Below are 24,956 nucleotides of genomic sequence, written 5' to 3'. Positions count from 1 at the left end.
GTCTGGATTAGTGGAGATCTCTATATTTGTTATTCCTTTCTCCACTGATTGTATTAATCTGCCCCTCTCATCCCTTCTTTGTGTGTCTTTTGCTTCCACACTGTTCCCCTACCTTTTCTAAAAAAGTTTTTTTTTTAATACTCTTAATTTATTTGGTCTGCGTTTTACGCCTAATTTTCAGTTATGAAATTAGATTGGTCTTTTTCAAAATCTACTTCCTTTTAAAATAGCATTTTTTTTCCAGCCAGGAAATTAAAACATTTAAATGTAATGTTTTGGAAAATACAGAAAAAAAAAGAAAAATGAAATTACAATAGTAAAAAAACACCCAAGATAACCACAATAGAATTTCCTTCCCATAATCTTTTTATTAAAACATGTTTGTGTGCATATGTGTATGTGTGGAGGTCAGTTTACACATACTGTTTTATAGCCATATTAATTTCATATGAACATTTCCAGAAAATTAAATGCTTCCAGAAACGTGGTTTTTAATGTCTTTCTGTTATTCCAGCATATGAAAGTACCACAGTTTATTTAACCAATCCTCTGTTAAGTGAATAATACGGTTATTGCCAATTTTTTGCTACTATAATGCTATGAGGAGTATCTCTTGTACATAAATCTTTGTGTCCTTAATCTATTTTTAAAAATAAATTTCTAATTGTAAAATCTTGGGTCAAAATGTATACATCTTTTTAAAGCTTGGATATGTAATATAAAATTTCCCTCTTGAAATGCCACATGGATTTATATTCTCATATGAACATGTGAACATGCTAGTTTCCCAGTACCCATGCTTAGATATTACCATTAAAATGTAAAAGAAAAAAACAAAACAAAAAACTTTGCCAAGTTGGTAAGTGAAAAATCTTAAATCACATTTTATTTTGGATATCTTTAATAAATTCTAAGAATTACCTTTTGTCATATATTTATAGGCCAAGTATATATCTGATTTTGTGACTTTTCTGGATATGTCCTTTGCTATTTCCCTTTGAGGTGTTGCATCTTATCATTTTCTTATAAATACATTAACACTTTGTCATATATTGAACATGTTTTATCCAGATTATCATTTTGTTTATGGCATATTTTTTAATATGCAAAAGTTTAAAATTTTGTCATTAAGTATTAATTTCCCTTTTGGTTTCTTTCTTGAACAGTTTGCTTAAATAGGCTTTCCGTCTCTTCTTTGAGAGATCATATGGTTTCCTATTAATTTACTACTTTTATTTTACGGTGGGTTTATCTATTTTACAGTCCATTGAAATTCTCATCAGTTGCTCTGTAGGAACATTTGAGATTACTAGATTTTACACCCAGAAGTATAGTTTTCAAGTTTCTGAAAATTTGACTGTTAACTTTATTTTTATTCCTGTCTACTTCCAAAAAGAAGGGAAAAAAGATGATTAATAATAAACTCATACTTGGACATTTAGTGTAATGATAATTGATATAGAATTATACTAGGAAATGGAGGGGATCTCTAAGTCTATCAGAAATTTATAAACTAAGCCTTCCATTTGAATTTCCTGTTGGTAATAGCAGAAAAGAAGAGGAACACAATGATTTATATGTTTCTCATTGTCTGCTTTAAGGAAGCGTATCAGTTTTTTAAGGAGAGAAATGTTGGCTGTAAAGTCAAAGAGGAATTTTTTATGTGAGTCTTTATATAAGGAATGGTGTCTTTGATGCTATTTTTATAGAACATGAAATGATACAAGGCCATTTATTTTATAAACTCAATGAAGCTTAAGGGCATAATATTAAGTTGTAATTCTGGTAAAGTGTATCAGTAGGGAGTCATAATAATACAAACCACGTATTATCTTTCTGGTGAAGTAATTTGATAAGGGACAGAGCATAGAAAGTCTTTGTGGATGATTAGCTATTCCTTAAACTAGCTCTTTGAACACAACAATAGTTTTTAAAAATCAAATTTTGATTTATGTATGTTTATGATTTCTAGTTAGACACAGCAATTGTGGAATGGTTCATCCACATTAGATCCAAGTGTTAAACTGAAAAGTTTGATCTTTTATTGTGAAAACTAGTCTATTGTTATTTGACAAGGTGGAGAATTACCTCATAAAGTGGGTTTCCAGGATTACTTGCAAGCAATAACAGACTATTTTTACCTGCTACACTTCAAACAATTGTAATGTGAACTGTTTAAGTAAATAGTAAATCTTCTTTTCAAATCTGACAGAATGTTGAAGAATTTTTTTTCATGAAGCACTGCTTCCTTCATTAGCAAAAAATATTACGAATTAACTGTACTTTAAACTGCTCAGTTCATGTTTGCAACTATTTAAATTTACTTTTCTTCACCTGTAAAATGTAAAAGAACCCTCATTTTTAAGTTGTGTTTATGGGAAGAAACTATACCTTAAACTATGTAGGAAGCGTTGTTTTTTATTTTTTAGAGGAGACAGGAAGGAGAAAGTTTGTATTGACAGAACAGTATTGCTTTTATTAGTATTTTTGCAGCTTGTACTAAACTTGTAGTGTTTAAATTGAACATTAAGTTAGCACCTGACTGGAACACAACTAGATATAGAGTATAAGACTATTTAGATAACTCGGTATCTTGGACATTATGATTATACTTTAGTTTAATTGGACAGTTGTAACTGCTGTGCTATTGCTAGACCTTTAAATAACTCGAGTCTATTTGTGGAATGCTATGCTTATTTTTTAAATCCGAATTTTTTGTTTTTAAATCACAGATCTTTGAGGTTAGTTAATTCAGTTGCTTGTAGAGAAAGGAATACCTGGGCTGGCTGGAGACAGAGGGTGGCTTATCCTCCTGAGCGTCTCCCATGAAAGACTCCTCACAAATCTCTTCTGGTTGTTTATTTACATTTTTAGTATTTGAAATATTAATCTTTTTCTAAGTGTTTTTTTGTTTTTGTATTTAGATAGATTGAAGAGTGACCAGAATTTTCCTTTTTAGAGAAAGACTCTTCATATACATAAAAACAACCATTTGGTCACCTTTTTTCTCCAGATGACATAATTTTAGCTGTGTTTTGTTTATATTCCTAAATTATAATACTGAGAACTGTTGCTTCTTTTGTGCTAAGTTCTTAAAGTGTGGAGGAAGTGGCCAGACATAGAGTCTTCTTGACTTTTCCTAAGCTGCTTGAAATACTGGGATCAATATTATGGAAGATGTTCTAGAAGGGAGTGACATGGAGGAAGGTAGACTATTGAGGCAGCTGTTACAACTAATGTGTACATGCAAATGATGGTGAAGGCAACCTGGGAGAGGGCAGTGGGGGTAGAGAGGAGGGCTGGACCTGATGTATCTGTGGAGTGGGCTGGAGACCACATTCGTACCGTTCACCTTCCCTAGGGGAAGGATAAAGGCAGTGGTGACTCTAGGGTATCGAGCATATTTTTCTCCAGACATTTGAATCTCATTCTGGAGCATACAGAAGTTAGGACTTTTGCTAATGGAATAATTTTAAAGAAATATCCTGTCAGTCTGTTTCCTTTCCCTTTAAGTTCGTATTCCTTGTTGCATCTCTCTTAACTTCAGTCTCCATGTGTGTGCTTGTTAGCATATAGATACGATTTGATTTTTGTGTTAATCTTATATCTTGTGACCCTATTGAACTTACTTAGTTCTAGGATTTTCTTTCCTTTTTTTATTTTTTATTTTTAATTAAAATTCCTTCGAGTTTTCTATGTGGAAAATCATGTCATCTGAAAATGGAGAGTTTATTTCTTCCTTTTCAATTAATATGCATTTCTTTTTCTTGCCTTATTGTGCTGGCTGTCACTTCTCTTTTGACCCTAACCTCTTGCTATGGCCACCAGTGATAAGAAAATCATAGTTGTCAGACAGATTGACGTTTGCTTGGAACACTTGCCTGGAGTGGCACTTTCTTTATGCAAAGATTTTTAATTACTGATTCAGTTTTTAAGAGTTACAGGTCATTGATTTTTTATTTCTTCTTGAGTCAGTTTTGGAAATTTATATTTTCCTAAAAATCTAGCTATTTCTTCTAAGTTTTTCAATTTATTGACATAAAGTTGTTCATAATAGTCGCTTATCTTTTAAATATTTTTTTATATCCCTACTTGTTCACTTTTTTGTCTTACAGTGTGTACCCATGTAGTTAGTGACCCCAGGCTTTCATGCTCTCTAAGGTTTTTGGTCTTGTTCCGGTAAGTGTACTTGCTCATAGCACTTTTCTCTGACCATCCTTTCACACCACCTTTTCTGATTGGCAATTTCTAAACTGCTGTGGATTAGGTGTCAAGAGAATGAAGTTTACTTAAACTATGGCTTCGTTTAGAGTAAATACAATTAAGTTCATGGACAGTTAAGTTCACAAACTCATCCTAGAAAAAGTGCTACATACCTCATTGCTGAATATCACTACGGTCACCTTCAAAGTACTCCCCTTTGGAGTACTTTGTATAGGGAAGCTATACACCGATGCCAGCGCCCAGTCCACCCTTCAAAGCAATTTTGGAACTCTTTTTCTGGAATGGCCATCAGAGCTGTTGTCATATTACCCTCGATGTCCTGAGTGTCATCAAAATGTCTTCCTTTCAATATTTCCTTTATCTTTGGGTAAAGAAAGAAGTCACTGGGTGCCAGAGCAGGTGAGTAGGGAGGGTGTTCCAATACACTTACTTGTTTACTGGCTAAAAACTCTCTCACAGACAGTGCCGTGTGAGCTGGTGCATTGTCGTGATGCAAGAGCTGTGAATTGTTGGCGTCAAGTTCAGGTTGTCTTTTTCACGCAGCCTTTTTAGCACTTCCAAATAGTAAACTTGGTTAACTGTCCATTTGGTACGAATTCATATGAATAATTCCTCTGATATAAAAAAAGGTTAGCAAGGGGCCGGCCCAGTGGCTCAGGCGGTTAGAGCTCCATGCTCCTAACTCCGAAGGCTGCCGGTTCGATTCCCACATGGGCCAGTGGGCTCTCAACCACAAGGTTGCTGGTTCGACTCCCGCAAGGGATGGTGGGCTGTGACCCCTGCAACTAGAAAACGGCAACTGGAGCTGAGCTGCGCCCTCCACAACTAAGACTGAAAGGACAACAACTTGACTTGGAAAAAAAGGCCTGGAAGTACACACTGTTCCCCAATAAAGTCCTGTTCCCCTTCCCAATAAAAAAAATTTTTTTTTTAATTAAAAATAAATAAAAAGGTTAGCAACATCGTTGCAATGAGTTTGCAAACTTATTTGTCAGTCCTCCTATGCATAGAGCAAGGGCTTTAAGTATTATCGTCTGAGAACTTGAGCTTTATTATGTTTTCCGCATGTGCTACCAGTAAATGTTAAAATGAATATATTTTATCACCTTTTCAGCTTACTTGTTTCTCAGCTTTTGATAGGTGAGGTTTTATTTCAGTTCTTTACAAGCAAAAGGGTTTTTTTATTTTCCTAATTTTTAAAAAGTAAAATTGTACGTTATATGGTAACACTAACACAAAACTGGGGTGTTTACTTGGAATTTCTGTAATTTTGGTCAAAATGCTTCTCTTAGCATTAGTTTTCTTAGATGATTAAAAGATATCCTTATTTGCCTTTATTTCTCCCGGTACCCCTCCCAAATCTCTTTCTAAAGAACGGACTAATTTTGAGATGTTTAAATTTTCTCTCTTCTTATGCTAGTAAAGAATCTAGATAAAAAAAAGGAAACTTGTCCTGATTATGTTTTCTTCCTTTCCTCCCTCCTTCCTCTCTCCTTCCCTCCCTTTTTCCCTTCCTTCCTTCTTTCCTTCCTTTCCTTCATTCATTCATTGTAACTGTCACATTATTTGAAGACTTTCAGCTTTCTTCGGGCCTTAAAATTTGGCATAGAAGACAGTAGTATCCTTTAGTTCATAAAAGGTTGATAAATGTCTTTAAGTAGTTTCAAATAAAAAATAAAAGGAAAGTATTGTTATAAAAAATCATTTTATTTCAGTCCTTAAAGTCTTTGTATTTCTCGTGATACTAAACTGCTGGGGTTATGAATTGGTTATCCTTTTTAGAAAAAGAAATGGTCCAGATTGCAATTGCTCACCTACCATTGGTAACTGAATACTCTCTATAAATTATTTGTAGGATCACAATAAGCTCACTGTTAAGCAGTTCCCCAAATTAGAGCTTCTGTTTTGGATTAAGGCTAGCCAGGGTGGTAGCTTGATCCACTAAATTCCTCAACTGAGAGTTGTTGGTTTTTGTTTGTTTGTAGCTGCCTTTTGTTGTTGAGGGAGATTTATGGGATGGTTTAATGGCTTGTGCTCTAGGAAGCATGATCCATAGAGGCAGTGTTTACAGTACTAAAACACATGGAGTTGCATTGCTTAGCGAAGTTGCTTGATTTACCTAACTGAAGTAGCCTCCCTTGAGGGGGACATAAAGGCAGGACTAATTGACCCATGATCTCTCCCTAGACGTAAAACAGCTTTGCTTTTTGCCACTAGCACCAACATGTATCTTCTCCTACTTTGGATTGATTATATAACATAAGCTACCATTTTTGAGCCACCATTACATACTCAGCTGTACTTACCTTATGTCGTGTTATCCTCTTAAAACCCCTTGAAAAGAGGGGCAATTTTTCCTGTTTTTAGATAGAAAGCCTGAGACTTAGATTTCACACAGCTAGTGAGTGCTTGAGTTTGATTTTAGGACTCTCTGAAGCTAAAGCACATGTTCCTTGTGTTCCGTCCCAGTCTGCCAGTAATACTGGCCAGATAAGAAACATTTCAATGAGTAGTATATTTGTTAGTATATTACAGAAGATACTTTCTCCATAGAAAATGAAGTATAACTTGTTAGGATTTTATGCTTCTCTAGTGTGCAATATCTATATAGTAAAGTTTAAATTGTGGCAGTGTTTTATAGACTAAAAAGGAATTTTGAAGCAAAAAAAAAAAGAATGAGGACTGCGTTCCTGGGCTTTGTCCCGTACTGTACAGCTCAGCTGTGGTAGTTTAGGTTATAGATGAGCTGTAGCTTCAACTGCTGAGGAACATTGAAATCCTCATCGTGTTTCCCGGGAAATAGCAGAAGTTTAAATGATGAATAGAACTTGCAGTCTGGCAGATATGGTACATAGGACGATACTGACATTTGTGGCATGAACCACAAGAAACGAAAAGGAGGATTATGTTTAAAGGAAAGAAAAGCTAAAGCTTTATGCTAGATAGTACTGGTAACATTTTAAAAGCCACTGTCTTTTCAGTGTCTCCTGTGAGCCAAAGGCTTTGTAGATAAGGTTTTTAATCCTCATATCCAACCCGTGAGGGTAGGTATTGTTAACTTCATTTCCCTCAGAGACAATTTAGGCTCAGGGGTGTGAAGGAATACATTCAGGGTCACAGTATTCTTAGTGGTACAGCTGGAGTTGAACGTGCTCTCTTCCTACCGCCTCCCATTGACTATCTCATGTTTATCACCTAAGCGAAGCACAGGCGGTGTCTCTACAAGTGATGTGGGTTTAAGAATGGCAGTCTGATGGCCTAGAGCGCCCTCCTACATGACACGGGAGGTGAGAACTGTGTGAGTAAAATTCAAGAAGTGGAGATGCAAATTTTAGATACTTATTTTTTATTAGAAAAAGAAACAGCCCTTAAATTATCATTTTGGGGGGGGTATTAATGCAGAATCTGTATACCACTGTGACTCTTAATTTGCTTTTATGTCCTCTTTTTCCTTCTTTTTTAAAAGGGATTATTATATTTTTCTTAACATGCAGAAAGAAATATAGGAACTTCTTAAACTTAATCACTTGAATTAAGCATGTGGTTTCAAAACACATTAACTGGCCATGTATTTAAAAGTAGTATTCTAGAAAAGAAACAGAACTTAGTCATATATGTAGATCCACTAGTTATGGTAATATCAGAACATTTCTGAATGATATACAAGCCTATACAAAGCGTGATGACTTTCATAATAGATAGGCATAGAGTATAAACACCAATACATTCACAGCTGGTCTATCAATCTGGCTTTTTCTCTGGATTCTTTTGGTCAGAGTATTGTTTCACACATTACAATAAAATGGAACAAGTCGGTAATTTTCTTTTGAGAATGCATGTGCTACCTTTGTCAAATTTTAATATCAGTTCCATCACTTTTTTTGCTGTGCAGTTTCAAAAAGTTGAAACTTTTCCATTTCTGTTACTGAAAAAATATAGAAATGATGTATTCCTTGAGGTTTTAAAGAGCTTGTTAATCACATTCCTCGGACTTAGAATTGTTAATATACAGTTCCAGAGCTGCCTCAAGAATAGTAGAAAACCTGAATAGATTAATAATAATGGAAGAAACTTAAGCCCAGTTTATTATTAATAAGCCCAGTTTATTATTTACATAGATAAGGAGTGCCCAGATGAAGTTGAAGACGTAGGGCCTGTAATCCACGCTAAGAGAACAGAGAGCATATTGACACTGCACTGAAGACTAGTACTGTGTATCAGTTTCTACATCTATAAAATTGAGAAAACTTTTACTCATATGGTTGTTGGGAGAAGTGAAATGCTTATACCAGTGTCTGGCACGTGGTTAGTGTTCAGTAAGGTAAACAGACATCACAGCCATCACCGTCATTCTCTTTTTTGAGCTTCCGAGAGGTTTGTCTTATTGCTCACTTCAGATTCTCTTGGATTTATTTATCAATTTAAAAAATACAGCTGCCAGAAGTTTTTCTGTTTTACTAGTCTGATCCCATTTCTGACATAGATAACTAAAAAAGAAAAAAGAAAAAACTACTATTCAAAAAATGAAAAAGGAATATAGTCACAGACAGGAAGGAGACTTTTTTAATTATAAAAGATTGTGTACAACTTTTTGCTTAAAAGAGAACATATGGAAAGATTTTCACCAAAGTAGTAACAGTGTCATCTCTGGGTGGTAGGATTTCAGGTGAAGGGTAGACTTTTTTTTTTTTTTGGGGGGGGGTATGTTTAAGTAGCCTTTTACTTCTATAATATGTATATGTTTCATTTTTACAAATAGTTTGCAGTTTTTTCACTATTACGCTCTAGGGACCATCCATATTGTTTGTTATTATGTGCTCAAGATTATCTTCTTAGAGTATTGTTTCCCCAAATTGTTCCATAGAATGAACATTGTTTTAGTAAATGTAGTATGCAAGGTTTTATGATATACCATATCAGAGGTTGGCAAACTATGGCCTCTAGGCCAAATCTGGCCTGCCACTTGTTTTTGTACAGCCTCTGAGCCAATGGATTTTATATTTGTAAATGGTTGGAAAAAACAATCAGGAGAAGAATGCTTTTGTGACAAGTAGAACTTATATGAAATTTAAGTTTCGCTGACCATCAGTAAAATTTTATTGACATATAGTTATGCTTATTCAGTTACATGTTATCTGTGGTTGCATTCAGACTACAATGGCAGAATTCAGTAGTTGCCACAAAGAACCTACTGCCCACCACGCGTAAGATATTTACTTACTATATGGAAATTTGCTGACCTTTGTACTACATTAGAGAAAACTGTGTTTTGTTCTTGTTGTTGGTTGTTTTTTCTTTTTCAACTCTGCCTGGTTGTAGGGTAACCATCTAGTCTAGAATGTGATTGTCAAGTTAAAGAGTAAGAGCATTTTGATAAATATTGCTTAATATTAATAGAAATATTGCTTAATATTGATAAATATTGCTTAATATTAGCAGAAAGTTTGCAAAATATTAATAATGCTATTTTCTAAACAGTCTGTAATTTTCGTTTTTGAATTCCTGTTTTACCTAAGAGTTATGAGAACTTTTTATTTTCCTGGTGGTTTTGTTGTTTTGTTTTGTTATAATATTTGGTTATTAATTCCCATTGTGGTCAAAATGTGGCCTGTATAATTTTAAAAATGTTATTACGCAATGTATAATACACAAAAAAGAGTGTATAAAATATAAGTGCAATCTAAAGAATACTTAATAAGTACAAACTATGTACCCATTACCCAGGCTAAGAAATAGAAGCTTTCTGAGTACCTCTTCCTAATTCCGTATTCCTCCCCCAAATAGGTAACCATTTCCTTTTTATATTTTCCTTTTTATATTTGCTTTTTATATTTTTTATTATATATGTATGTATAGCTAAACAATGTATTTTGGGATTTGCCTGTCTAAAAGGTAAATGAATTCATAATGAATATATCATCTGTATCATTTATTTCTCTAAGCATTATGTTTTTGAGATTTGTGTGTACAAATATAAGTAACTATAATTTATCATGCCTGCTGTATAGTAATCCATAATATAAATACACACTAAGGGACTAATGAGACTTCACTTAGATGTTTCAATGACAGTCTCAACTGTAACATTTTCTAAATTGAATTTATTAACTCCCTCCAACCCCTCACTTGCCAAAACTGCTCTGTTGTGTTTCCTGTTTCTGAGATAGCATCTCTCTCCAACTATTTCCCCAAGCCAGAGACTTGGCAGTCATTTATGACACCTCCCTCTTCCTCATTCCCCATTAGCCATCAATCATTCATCCTGTAGATTTGACTTGTAAACATTTCAAATCCATCTGTACTATCACCACCCGAGGCCAGCTCTTCCTCAGATCTCTGCGGTGGTCTTCAGTGCAGTGTTAATATCCTTTCCTGTTCTCTTAGCGTGGATTACAAGCCCTACGTCTTCCACTTCTTCTGGGCACTCTTCAGTCTATGTTAACATTAGCCATTATTCATGCCATGGTCATTCTTGCTTCAGGACCTCTGCAGATGCTGTTCTCTCTGCATACAGAACACGATCCTAATTCTTACTCATCCTTTAGCACAAGATTTTGAAATATCACCTCCTCAGAGAGAAGTCTTTCTTGCTTACTATCCCGTAAACTAGATCGTGTCTCCCTGGTACCATTAGGACTTTGTACTTCTCTCTCCTGACATTACTATGAATTTTAATTAAATGGTTATTGAGGAAGACCTCTTATCTGATTCAATCAGGATCAGCAGTCTACAAAGTCTAATAAAGCAGGAAATCTTAAAAAGGATACACACCTTGAATATTTTACTCTAAGAATAAGATTGCATGTTCACTTGTCAGTCTCTCAGTTAAGGGGCCAAGGAAGGTCTTTTCTGTGAAGGTAGGTTCTCTTGTTGCAGTTCCATATTATTTATCTTGCAGAAACCATATCCATAATGTATAATCTAAGATTTCCCTTTTGAGTTTTTTAAATAGAACACAAATTTAGACTCTTGATGCATTCTGAGTTTAGAATCCTTATAGATCTTTGCAATATGTTTTCTAAGTTTTTAAACTATTTTCTTGCCTATACCTAATTCAACAGCATAAGTATCTCACTTTTATTAAGTATTTCAGAGTCATTCAACTCATTCTTCCCTACTCTTCACATTTCATTAATGAACACTTAATTGATTCACATAATTTCAGTAATAAGTGGCATGAACATATTTGGAAACTAACATAACTAACTCAGAAAAATACAACTCAACCAGTGGGAACAGAAGTATCTGTGTACTAGATCAGTGGGCTCCATGTTTTGGGTGCACATGTACATCTACTGTGTGAATATATTATGTATATTGTAATAGTTGAACTCTGAGGTTGAATTATATGACCATTTATTACCCACAAAACAGTAATTTTATATGGTTGAATGTAATATTAAATAGCAGTATAAAAGATAAATAGGCATCCAGTCGGATAGTCACAATAAAGAGTGTAAACAACAAGAAATAAATAATTTTTTAAAAAACCCAAGTGGTTCTTAGGTTATTTAAGGGCCTATAGCTATGATGGCCATGCATCCCTGGATTTCTGGGTCATATTAATACTGAACATTGTATTTTTCTAAAATTTATTGAAATGCCACCAAAATATCCATCAAACGTTGACTCTCCTAAACTGCCTCTTGTACCTGAATTTGGCACAGAAATACTTTAATCCATGTGTCCCAATTTTTGTTATTGTAACTGAAAGAATTTCTACTGGAAATGTATATCATGCCTAAGTAGTCTAGATAGACTGAACAGTATAGGAGGGATTTGAGTTGTCACATTCTTCCTCTTTACCCACTATGGCATGCCATATAGTCTTTTTTTTTTTTTTTGACTAGCTTTTTTTTTCCATTTATTTCAGGTGTACAAAGCAATGTAATAGACATTTACACCCCTCACAAAGTGATAACCCCTCCCCCTACCCAATCTACTACCCCTCTAACCCATGTGTAATCTTAAAACTTGTTGAATTTAATTCTTCTTCTAGTAAAGTGTGAATTAAGTCCCATTGAAATGAACTCCTGGAAATTACTTCAATTGTTTTGTGAAAATTTTGTAATAGTTAACAAATTGGCAGTTAACTATTGACTGTAGTCTTTAATTTTTTTATATATGTAAATTTTTCTAGTAATGGAATTTGACCTCTTATTTTCCATAATTCTGATTTATAACTTACCCTGTTAAATATCATTGTTCAACAAAAGCTGTTTAACTTGCAGCAGCATTATAAAAGTCTTTTAAATTATGATTGTCTTTGAAGGAAGGAATGAGTATTTAGAAATTTGGATAGTTTAAGGATAACTATGCAGGTGTAGAAATGTGAAAGATTGTAATGGATGTTGAACTTTCATTCTAGAATCAACGCAATTGAAATTTAACACTTAGCCATGTGTAACTTTATATAAAACCATATGTAGAGTTGTAATTTAGGTCTCAAGGGGTTTCAGCTAAATGTATTTCCAAAAATTTAACAAAACAAACAAAAGAACCTCAAAAACGACATTGTAAATATTAAGATAGTTGAAGTGCCTTCTTGATTCTTGTGTGGACTCTTCCATAAATCACTATCAGAATTTTTTTATTCCCAGTATTATAGCCGCCCACATAGCATTTCCCACATCAAGAAAAATTCCTCTTTCTATCCCCATGGGGTGTGGAAGCATAATAGTCTCTCTTTAAGTTAGAATATTTTGTCACGACGCAGTCTATCAACAGTATTCAGATCAGGAATAGAGAAATCACTCAATTTCATGCTCTGTCTATAAAAGAGAAGAAACTGCCTTCTGTAACCTGGCAAGTACAAATGTTTTCTGCATGTCCTACTTGTTTATTCAACTTACAAATAACTGTATACGAAGATAAGTGATTTTAAGTTTGGTGGCTTTCTAAAACAGTCACTTTTTTCAGGTATAATTTGCTTGTCAAAGAATTATCTTCAGATAGCTACAAAATTTATGTTGTAAACAGAGAAGAGAGACTTCTGGACTTCGTGAATAGTAATATTCTGATGTATACAGTGGTATGGTTTATAATCTTACACACTATAGACCAGGGTCAGCAAACTTTTTCTATAAGGGGCCAGATAGAAACTATTTTAGGGTTTGCAGGCTACATGTGGTCTCTGTCAATGTTCTTTGTGGGTTTTTTGTTTGTTTGTTTGTTTTTTAATATCTTTAAAAATGTAAAAACCATTCTTAGCTAGGATCCATACAGAAACAGGCCACAGGCCATATTTGGTCCTCAGGCTATAGTTTGCTGATCCCTGTGCTAGATCAGTATTGTCCAAAAGAAATATTATTTGAACCATATATGTAATTTAAATTTTTTTAGTAACCACATTGAAAAACTAAAAATCAAATAAAATTAATTTTAATAATATATTTAACCAATTATATCCAAGCTATTATCATTTCAATATGTGGCACTAGCCACATTTGAGGGGCTCAATAACCACATATATTGGACAGCACAGCTCTAGACCAAAGCTACTCGAAATATGGGCCACCAATTGGTGCCACTGTACAGTTCATTACCAGCCTGTGACAAGTTTAGGTATAGAAATTAAAAGCAAGCATTTAAAATATTTTATAGCAGTTTGACAGTTAATTTATGTCAGTTCAATCTAATAAGAAAATTGGCACTTGTATTTCATGTCTTTTTTTTACAGTTCATATTTCCAGTAATTTATTCTTATTATATTTTATAAAAGAATCAGTCTGCAAAAATTAAAAAGCAACTGGCTCTTTATAATGGATAGTTTAAGAAGCACTGCTCTAGACGATCTCTCCTAAGATTCTGTAGGCCTCTTGTATACAGTGACAAAAATAAAAAGAAGAGACATGCTGATGAGATTGTGGCACCTAGTTTATTTAGTACTATTCACACCCCACGACAGAGCAGTGTTCTTTTACTTGTCTCTTTGGAAGCTACCATTGGAGCCTCACCCAGAGCTTATAAAAAATAGCAGTGCTCATGCCCAACCCCAGACCAGTTAAATCAGAATCTCTCAGGAGGGAGCCTGTGTATCACGTAGTTTCCAGGTGATTATATTATGCAGCCAACATTATCGTGCAGATCCCTCATTCTAGAAAAATTTGCTATGTCTGCATTTGGAAGGAATTACTGATCTGATTGGGCGACATTCTGCCTGGTACCATTCATGTCTTTAACAGTGAAAAGAGGGCTTTTTAGTTAAATATGTCAATTTGACATTCTGTCTTTACTCCCTCCTGGAACCCCACTAAAACTAAAGGAATAAAAAAAGATATAAGGCATAAACTCACAAGTAAAAAGCAGGTGAGAAAAGACAGAAGTAGGCCTGATTGGTCAAGTTTTTGGTAGAAGCAGGTAGCCAGAAATTAAGAGAACTGAGAAAGGTGATCTAAGTGCCAACAATCAAGTATGTTAAAAAGAAGCAAACCAACTTAAACTGCTGGCCCGGAAGTTAGAGAAGACAGTTACTTAAGAAAGTAAGAATAAAGTATGGAGCTGAAAACAGGAATGGTTTCAAGTCTGTATCAGACTCCTTCACCCTGAGCAGCCAGGAGACTATTGTTCTTTTACCTTGGATATAACCAGAGGTTAGAGCTTGGAGAAATTGAAGAGGTTCAGTCATAGCTGGAGTTGGGATATGTTTTATAAATAAGGACACCTTTTGAAAAAACAGGAACTTAAGCGAAAGTCTGAATATTCAGGTTAAGACCTCACCATTTCCTTGCCCTGTTCGCAGAACATGGCAGTCAGGTATATATGCCCCAGACAGGTGATTGGAGCATTTCTGTCTGAGATATGCAGTCAGGAGACAGGCTGACAGATACTGACTTTTGGGGATTCCCTAATAGGAAACTAACTCATTGCCTCATCACCTTGTGGTGAAGCCAACCAGTTGACAAACAACCCCCACCCCCCAATTAGAGCTTCTCATTAGCATGTTAGTTAGCGCTGGTGGATAGCCAGGGATCATCAGACACTTGTGAAAGCCTCTAAAATAAAATTTAAAAATAAAATAATAAAGAGACCTAAAGAGACGTAAAGACTTAAGGGAAAAAGGTACTGAGAAGAAACAGATAAAAATATTTGAAATGTTAAAAGAAAAAAAGGAAAACATTTAAAAGTTTTATATCCTTAGAAAAATGAGATATTATATTCAAGAAGTTAAAATAGGATGCTGTTAAAAAGAATATTGGGGCCGGCCTGGTGGCTCAGGCGGTTAGAGCTCCATGTTCCTAACTCCGAAGGCTGCCGGTTCGATTCCCACGTGGGCCAGTGGGCTCTCAACCACAACCACAAGGTTGCCAGTTCAAGTCCTCGAATCCCGCAAGGGATGGTGGGCTGCGCCCCCTGCAACTAGCAATGGCAACTGGACCTGAAGCTGAGCTGCGCCCTCCACAACTAAGCCTGAAAGGACAACAACTTGAAGCTGAACGGCACCCTCCACAACTAAGATTGAAAGAACAACTTGACTTGGAAAAAAAAAGTCCTGGAAGTACACACTGTTCCCCAATAAAGTCCTGTTCCCCTTCCCCAATAAAATCTTAAAAAAAAGAAAAAAGAACATTGAGAGAACAAGAAAATGGTCTTGCAAATTAAAACTGTTAATAGGAAGAATTGTAACTACAGTGGAAGTGTTGGAAAGTAATGCCAAAGAAATCTACCAGACAGTAGAAAAGGAAAAGAAATGCAATATTGAAAATAAAATATAATCAAAAGATGAGTCTAAGAGTTCTAGTGTCTAATAAAAAGGACTTTCAGGAGGGTGGGGCGGTGGGGAAGGACATTGAAAGGACTCAGGCTAAGGATAAAGAGAAGAAGCTGCAATTTTTCATGAAATAAAAACAGATCACATAAGAAGACTGGGAATTGGTATGATTCTGAACTTTTCAACAGCCACACTAGAAGCTACTAGAACAGTGGAGTAATACCCTCAAAATTCTGAGGGTAAATTATTTGCAACTTAGAAATTTATCAACCAATAGCAATATGAACATGTTATCTATAAATGAGGAGGAAAATACCAGGAGGAACAGCTTAAAAGAATTTAAAGTAATTTTCCTTGATTCCTAGGGAATCAAGGATGGAAAGGATGTGGCAGGCAGTGCTGTTTTTTGTTGTTGTTGTTGTTATAAGCCTTGTAATATTTAAACTTTGAAACTATGAATGTATGAATAAAATAAGAAGAAATAAAAGGGTAAAATTAAAGGTAAAAAAAACTTAAAAGTAAAGAAATGAGAAGAAAACTGGGCTAGGAAGGGCTAGGCTATTAGAAGGGTACATCTACAAAGATTTGGGGAGTCACCAAGAATTAGTGAGTGACTAGGCAGAAATGAACCCCGTACATATAACCGGACTATGAGCGAAGAACAGAAATCTCAATGTAAAAAAAAAAAGAACAAGTGATAACAACAAGGCGTGTTAAGTTCAAGTGGTGTAAGCCTCAGAAAAGGTTCAAAACAAAACATTTTTTTTAAGGGGAGGAGACAAAATATTCTGATAAAGTCTAATAAGATTTAACAGTTACATCTAATAGATTTTATTTAAACACATACCACCTACCATGCAAGCTCATATGAACCTAACAGTATGCTTTTAATAAAGAATAATCTGAAAATATATTTCATGATTTCAGAGACAAATTCTGTTTTCATTGTCATTAGTCCAAGAGCATTATTAGTCCAAGAGCTCTTTATGTAAGAAACTAAAGGGAAGATTTATCATTCATTTTAAGAAAGCTTATTCTTTATTGTTCTCTTAACCCTAGTCAACTTCTTGAAAATGGAAGTATTTATGGCAAAGAGGATTAGTCAAAATTATGGAAGGATGAGCGCTAATGACTCTTCACCACTGTAAGAAAACAGTGCTCAAATAGCTTGCCAATACTGATTCTAAACTGATGAATAGTACATAATGAAATAATAAACATGAACAAAAAGTTCTGGAGGAAAAGAGTATCATACTGATTAAATAGCAAAATAGAAAAAGACATTTTTTAAAAGTTTCTGCTGTCATGTTGTGACAAAACCAGTTGAATTTTAAGTTCAGGCTTTTCCATGTCTTCTATTGTTGACTGATAGGTTGCTGAATGAGACTGTGTGCCTGTCAGTGTTGTAGTCTTAAAATAATTTATTTGTAGAGTGCGGTAAACTGCTTTAGATTTTTTTAAAGGAGCAAGAATAAAGATGTTTTGTTTATTATTACAGTATCATAACTTTTTTCTATTACTCTATTCTAAGCTCTTCTAAGATTAAGAATTGGGAAGCTTAAAGACACCTTTTCATTCAAGCCTAAATATTACATTCTCTTTCTTTCCTCCTGTTTTCCTTTCTACTCAAGCTCCTTCAAAATCATGGATAAAATTTGATACATTGTAGGGTGGGAAGGAAGATAGGGAATTTTTACAAGTGATTGACCTGTGAGCTTTAGATTGCTACATGAGTGGAGTAGCAATTGGTAAGTGAAGATTGCTACTTAAAGGTTTTTGAACTAATTTTAATGTGTTACACAAATGTGGTCCTGATTATAACTTTTGAGAAGTTGAATACAGATATGTTTCAACAATACAAAATATATTTTCCCTTTTAATACATGAGGCAGTATCTAAATTATTTGGAGTAAGAAGACAATCAATGTCATGATGAAATTAGGTTCATACATGGCAAAAAGAAACCAGTTTCCTTGAGAGGGTCGATTGCCTTTCCCCCGAGTTCTGAGTATTCTATCTGACAGGAAATGAGAAGTGAGGACTAGCTCGCAAAATGGTGCAGTGCCACAAAAGGGCCTGGTGACCTGAACGACTCCCAGACAGAATGTTTGCCTTGTCACTTTAGTGTGGCAGTATAAGGTGAATTTTAAAAATTTTTATTAAATTGATTGGGGTGACATTGGTTAATAAAATTATATAGTTTCAAGTGTACAGTTCTATAATACGTCATCTATATATTGCACTGTGTGTTCACCACCCAGAGTCAGTTCTCCTTCCATCACCATATATTTGACCCCCTTTACACTTATACCATCCCACCTCCCCGCTTCCCTTCTGGTAACCACTAGACTGCTGTCTGTGACTATGAGTTTTTATTTATTTTGTATTGTTCATTTGTTGCTTTCAGTTTTGTATCCCACATATGAGTGAAATCATATGGTTCTCGACTTTTTCTGTCCGACTTATTTCACTTAGCATGATAATCTTGTTGCAATGATAATCCACATTGTCGCAAATGGCAGTATTTCATCTGTTCTTACGGCTGAGTAGTATTTCGTTGTCTATAGTACCACATCTTCTTTATGCAATCATCTATCGAAGGACACTGGTTGTTTCCATGTCTTGGCCACCATGAATAATGCTGCAGTGAACATAGCGATACAAATTATCTTTATGGATAAATGTTTTCATATTTTGGGGGTAGTTACCCAGAAGAGAGATTGCTGGGTCATATGGTAATTGTATTCTTAATATTTTGAGGAACCTGCATACTGTTTTCCATAGTGGCTGTACCAGTTTACATTCCCACCAGTAATGTATGAGGGTTCTTTTTTCTCCACAACCTCTCCAATACTTGTTACTTGTCTTATTGACAATGGCCATTCTAACAGATGCGAGGTGGTATCTCATGTGGTTTTTATTTGCATTTCCCTAATAGCTAGTGAAATTGAGCATTCTTTCATATGTCTGTTGGCCGTTTGTATGTCGTCTTGGGAGAAGTGTCTGTTCAGGTCCTCTGCCTATTTTTAATTGGCATGTTTGTTTTTTTGTTGTTGAGTTGTACAAATTCTTTAGCTTGGATATTAGCCCCTTTTTAGAGGCGTTTGCAAATATCTTCTCCCATTCGGTTGGTTGCCTCTTTTTTTATTGATGGTTTCTTTTGCTGTGCAGAAGGTTTTTAGTTTGATATAGTCCCATGCATGTAATTTTTGCTGTTACTTCCCTTGCCTTTCAGGTCAAATTCATAAAATCCCCTCTGAACCCAAGGTCCATTAGTTTAATACATATGTTTTCTTCTATGCAGTTTATTGTTTCAGGTCTTATGTTTAGGTCTTTGATCCATTTTGAGTTAATTTTGGTGTATGGTGACAAATAGTAGTCTAGTTTCATTCTTTTGCAGATGACTTTCCAATTTTCTCAGCACCATTTATTGAAGAAGCTTATTTTTCTCTGTTGTATGTTTTTGACTTCTGTGTCAAAAATTACTTGCCCATATATATATATGGGTTTATTTCTGGGTTCTCAGTTTTATTCCATTGGTCTGTGTGTCAGTTTTTTCCTGCCAATACTATGCTGTTTTGATTGTTGTCACTTTGTAGTATAAATTGAAATCAGGGGGTGTGATACCTCTGGCCTTGTTCTTTTTTCTCAAGAATGCTTTGACTACTTCCGATGTTTTGTGATTCCATACAAATCTGATGATTTTTTTGTTGTTGTTCTATTTCTTTAAAAAATGCCATTGGGATTTTGATGGGGATTGCATTAAATCTGTATATTGCTTTGGGTAATATGAACCATTTTAACTATTTTGATTCTTCCAATCCATGAACACGGAATATCTTTCCATTTCTTTGTGTCTTCTTCCGTTTCTTTTAAAAATGTCTGATAGTTTTCACTGTATAGGTCCTTCACATTCTTTAAGTTTATTCCTAGGTATTTTATTCTTTTTGTTGCAATTGAAAAAGCAATTGTTTTTGCATTTCTTTTTCTGAAATGTCATTGTTACATAAGAACACAGTGGATTTTTGTGCTTTGATTTTGTATCCTGCAGCTTTACTGTGTTTGTTGTTTATATTAGTTTTTTGGTGGAGTCTTTAGGGTTTTCTATATAAAGAATCATGTCATGTGTGAAAAATGACAATTTGACTTCTTCGTTCCCAATCTGGATGCCTTTTAGTAAGGTGAATTCTTGACCAGTATCGCTGAAATTTCCATTGAGAAAGGGGGTGAGTGCTGCCTTTTCTGTTTTCACACACCACTTTAACTTATTTTTCTCCTTTTTCTGTTTTGTCTTTAGATCATATAATCAATGGATAAAGTAGGGAAAATGTGGAATAACTTCAAATACAGATGTCAGAATCTCTTCAGTCATGAGGGAGGAAGCCGTAGTGAAAATGTGGACATGAACTCCAACAGCTGTTTGTCTGTCAAAGAGAAAAACATCAGTGTAGGAGACTCAGCTCCTCAACAACAAAGCAGCCCCTTAAGAGAAAATGTTGCCTTACAACTGGGATTAAGCCCTTCAAAGAATTCTTCAAGGAGAAACCAAAACTGTGCCACTGAAATTCCTCAGATTGTTGAAATAAGCATTGAAAAGGATAATGATTCATGTGTCACCCCCGGCACAAGACTTGCGAGAAGAGATTCCTACTCTCGACATGCTCCGTGGGGTGGGAAGAAGAAACATTCCTGTTCTACAAAGACACAAAGTTCACTGGATGCTGATAAGAAGTTTGGTAGAAGTCGAAGTGGACTTCAGAGGAGAGAGCGGCGATACGGCGTAAGCTCTGTACATGACATGGACAGCGGTTCCGGCAGAACTGTAGGCAGTCGCTCTCTGAGACAGCGGTTGCAGGATACTGTGGGCTTGTGTTTTCCCGTGAGAACTTACAACAAGCAGTCGAAGCCTCTCTTTTCTAATAAAAGAAAAATACACCTTTCTGAATTAATGCTTGAGAAATGCCCTTTTCCTGCTGGCTCAGATTTAGCCCAAAAATGGCATTTGATTAAACAGCACACAGCCCCTGTGAGCCCACATTCGACGTTTTTTGATACGTTTGATCCGTCCTTGGTTTCTACAGAAGATGAAGAAGATAGGCTCAGAGAGCGCAGGCGGCTCAGTATTGAAGAAGGGGTGGACCCGCCTCCCAACGCACAAATACATACATTTGAAGCCACTGCACAGGTTAATCCGTTATATAAACTGGGACCAAAGTTAGCTCCTGGAATGACTGAAATAAGTGGGGACAGCTCTGCAATTCCACAAGCTAATTGTGACTCTGAAGAGGACACAACCACCCTGTGTTTGCAGTCACGTAGGCAGAAACAACGTCAGGTATCTGGAGACAGCCATGCCCACGTTAGCAGACAGGGAGCTTGGAAAGTCCATACACAGATTGATTACATACACTGCCTCGTGCCCGATTTGCTTCAGATTACAGGCAATCCCTGTTACTGGGGAGTGATGGACCGTTATGAAGCTGAAGCCCTTCTGGAAGGGAAACCCGAAGGCACGTTTTTGCTCAGGGACTCTGCACAAGAGGACTACCTCTTCTCTGTGAGCTTCCGTCGCTACAACAGATCCCTGCATGCCCGGATTGAACAGTGGAATCACAACTTTAGTTTTGATGCTCATGACCCGTGTGTATTTCACTCCTCCACTGTAACAGGACTTTTGGAACATTATAAAGATCCCAGTTCTTGCATGTTTTTTGAACCGTTGCTTACTATCTCACTAAATAGGACTTTCCCTTTTAGCCTGCAGTATATCTGCCGTGCAGTAATCTGCAGATGCACTACATACGATGGAATTGATGGGCTTCCTTTGCCATCAATGTTACAGGATTTTTTAAAAGAGTATCATTATAAACAAAAAGTTAGAGTTCGCTGGTTAGAACGCGAACCAGTTAAGGCAAAGTAACTGGTCCCCAAGTGGCTTTAACGAGCTCTGCTTTTATGTGCGTCAGACAGTCCCCCACAGCAAGCACACATATCAGTGTTAGGTTTTTCTCAGTACAGTATGTAAGCTTAGTGTTAGTATCTGTCAGATGCGATCTGCTGTTACGTACTCAGAAAAACGTGGTGCCTATTGAGACAACAGAGAATAGAACTACAGGTGTTCAGTAAGGCTACAGAAACGTTTTGCCGACTTAGCTAACCATTTGGTTTTCAATGGCTGTAGTAATTGAGTGAGCAACTCTGGGGCATTTGCTATGAAGAATTCTATTTCTTACTGAAGAACAAATTGCTGATATTGGATGAGGATTTCAACAATGCGACTAATGTTTAAAGTTGTTATTTTTTCTAAGAATTTTTCTATAACCTTCCAAAAAGTAGTGATGTTTGTAGTTACTATAAATCAAGCTTTGGAAGTCCAAAAAATAAAGACTGCCTTCCTTTTAGAATAAAAAAAAAAAATGCAATTTTCTGGCCACAAGGGCATAGTGCAGTTCACTTAAGTGTTGATATAGTTTATAGTCAGTCTCCTTTTCTCTTCTGCAAAAGGTACTCTTAAGTAAACCAGGTTTTCTAAATAGTAGTTCTTAAAATTTCAGACTTATAAAGTTGGTAGGAGAATTTTATTTAAAGGCCTTGGGTATTAATTTTTTTTTTATGAGTGCTTTAACTTAAAACACATTGGAAATAGCTGCTGCAATATAGTCCCACCTGTGATTTTTTAAAGTTGATATGTGCAGTCTCATTGTTGATTGATTAATGTTGGATCTTTTCCTATGCCCGTGATGAGTTTGTGAACCATGGAAAACAAGGAGACTAGATGCCCAAACAAGTCAGATAATAGTAACTACAGTGGTTGCTGATATTGAGATTATTGTTAAACTGTAATAATTTGGATGGCAGTACTTATCTTTGTTGTAAACTCATAGCTGAATTGCTTAAGTACAATTTATAGAATTTCAGTGCAATTTTTAATGGAAAATCTGAAACCTAAATTGCAGATTTAAAAGGTACTGTACAACCATTGTGTCTGTAAATAACTTTACTTAGCACCTTTTTGTCACTTAGAATAGTATGCAATACTACTTGAGTGAGCTATTTTGGAAGTAATACCAAGTTCTAGTGTTTGCTTCTTAGTATTGAACTGAATTTACAGTTCTGTCCTAGACATTTTGCACTAAAGTAGTCGAATCCATTCTTGTGTCTTTTTGTTAATGTGCTCTGTACCATTGGTGAGTGCTCCTTAGTTTCCTTACCTGCTGCTACAGAAAGTTATTTTACATCCTGGTGGCTATTGCCAAGGCTACAAAAAAGAAAAGCTATATTTGTATGCAACACTAACCCTTTGACTGCTAATGTATGTTTCTGCTTGCCGTGCCTTGTTATGGCTGCTTTTTGTGCTAATAAAGTATGTTTGGTGTTCTCCTTGTATATCTGCTGTTTTATACATTTGCAACAATTTCTCTTGTAAATGGAATGGTTTGGGGTTTTTAAATAAGCATTACCTGACAACCTACTATAGTCAATACAAAATTACTGTACAGCCTAATATTGACTTATTCTGAGTAAGGTAACTAAATTTAATGCTATACATCTTTCCAATCATATATACTGTGAAACAATATAGTTACTGCAAATTACTGTACAGTTTAGATTATAACAAAATGAACAGAGAAATATTGACTAAACCTATTGATTTCTCTGCTTAGAAGTGAAAAATTGAAAGTATCAATGACATGTCATAGTAAATGAGTATGTATAGCTTCCCACTGTACAAGAAACAGGTTAAAGGAAGTCTTGTAAACTAACACATCAGCACCATTTATTGGTTTGGGGACCATTTTAATTAATATTAAATGCCCAAAATGTAGAACTTTAACCAAAGATTTGTCCATTTTAAAGTAAAATGGGGATTGAAGGGACTTAAAATTCCTGTTATTTCTAGTAGAAGTCCCTGAAAAACATATACCAAAGTGTTTGAGAACTTTATCCAAACCTACTTTAAAGCATTATGTGCAATTATGTTGTTAATGACATAATTATATTGCATAATTGTTGAGTTCGTTTTCTTGAGCTTATAATGTACCTGGAAAATAAACCTCTTGGAAAAAGAAAAAGTTCATATTGCTTTTTGGAGAAGGACTGTACATGCAAGCAAGATCTTGTTTTAAAGAGGTAACTTGAAACTCCAAGAAAGCACTTAATATTTTATATGCTTGTAGCAAATTGATGTTCTGACTGTAGTTTTATAGTAAGTATTAATGCTTTTATGTATTTCAGAACTTTCATATGTTAAATGGAAATTGTTTTAAATGTGTAAATATTTGAGTTTATGTAAGCATGTATACACTGTGCTAAAAGTCACTTATGTTTCAGTTCGTGTGTAATATTAATATGCAACTTTTGGGTTAAAATTTTTTCTTACAAAATTAGTGGCTTACATTTTAAAAAAGAAAAACCACCAGCATGAAATTGCACCTAAGTCTATATTCACTGTGTCTTTTTCTGAATCCCATTGTAGTCTGTCAACTAAATTTGTGTTTTCATGGTCTTTTTGAAGTGCATTTTAATACAAACCAGGAAACTCTTTAGAAGTTTGGACACATCTTCATAGTGAAGTAATTAATCCAGAGACAGGTAGCTCTGATTCATGCTCGTTCTCATTCTTTCACTCATTCATTCCCTCTATGTATGTACATGTACACACACACACACACACACACATTTATGGTGTTAATACTGCTTTGACAATAATATTACCATCTGATTTTAAATCATTTAGAGGCCTTATTCTGTATACTCATATATAGACTATCCTTGTACCATTCAAATTTGATTATCTGCACCTAAAGTTTAGTCTTGCTACTATTAGTTTGTACAATCACCTTATAAAAAAAAAAAGCACTCATCAGTATTTTCTTTTCTGGCTAAACACAGTAAAAATTTTTTGAAAAAGAAACAGCTTGGTTTAAATACAGTTATTAAGAATCAACTAAATTTATATTTCTTAGGCAAAAATTTAGCCCAGATAATCATACCGCACACACTGATCTGTTTCCCTATGGTC

The 24,956-nt window shown here is 35.1% G+C and overlaps 1 protein-coding gene across 4 annotated transcripts in view; it reads left to right on the top strand.

The window, feature by feature from the left end:
- The window catches only part of SOCS5 (suppressor of cytokine signaling 5), a 61,229-nt gene extending 36,741 nt beyond the window's left edge, over window positions 1-24,488 (top strand). For all 4 annotated transcript variants that reach the window (XM_033125200.1, XM_033125202.1, XM_033125199.1 and 1 more), the window contains exon 2: window positions 20,232-24,488. In XM_033125200.1, the coding sequence (XP_032981091.1) occupies window positions 20,244-21,854 (1,611 nt within the window). In that variant the 5' untranslated portion in view covers window positions 20,232-20,243 and the 3' untranslated portion in view covers window positions 21,855-24,488. The remainder of the gene's footprint in view (window positions 1-20,231) is intronic.
- The last annotated feature ends 468 nt before the right edge of the window (window positions 24,489-24,956 follow it).

This window comes from Rhinolophus ferrumequinum, chromosome 13 (genome assembly GCF_004115265.2).
Source record: "Rhinolophus ferrumequinum isolate MPI-CBG mRhiFer1 chromosome 13, mRhiFer1_v1.p, whole genome shotgun sequence".
Lineage (NCBI taxonomy): Eukaryota > Metazoa > Chordata > Mammalia > Chiroptera > Rhinolophidae > Rhinolophus > Rhinolophus ferrumequinum.
The sequence above is the reverse complement of the archived record's forward strand: the minus strand, read 5'-3'. Positions and strand labels throughout refer to the sequence as shown.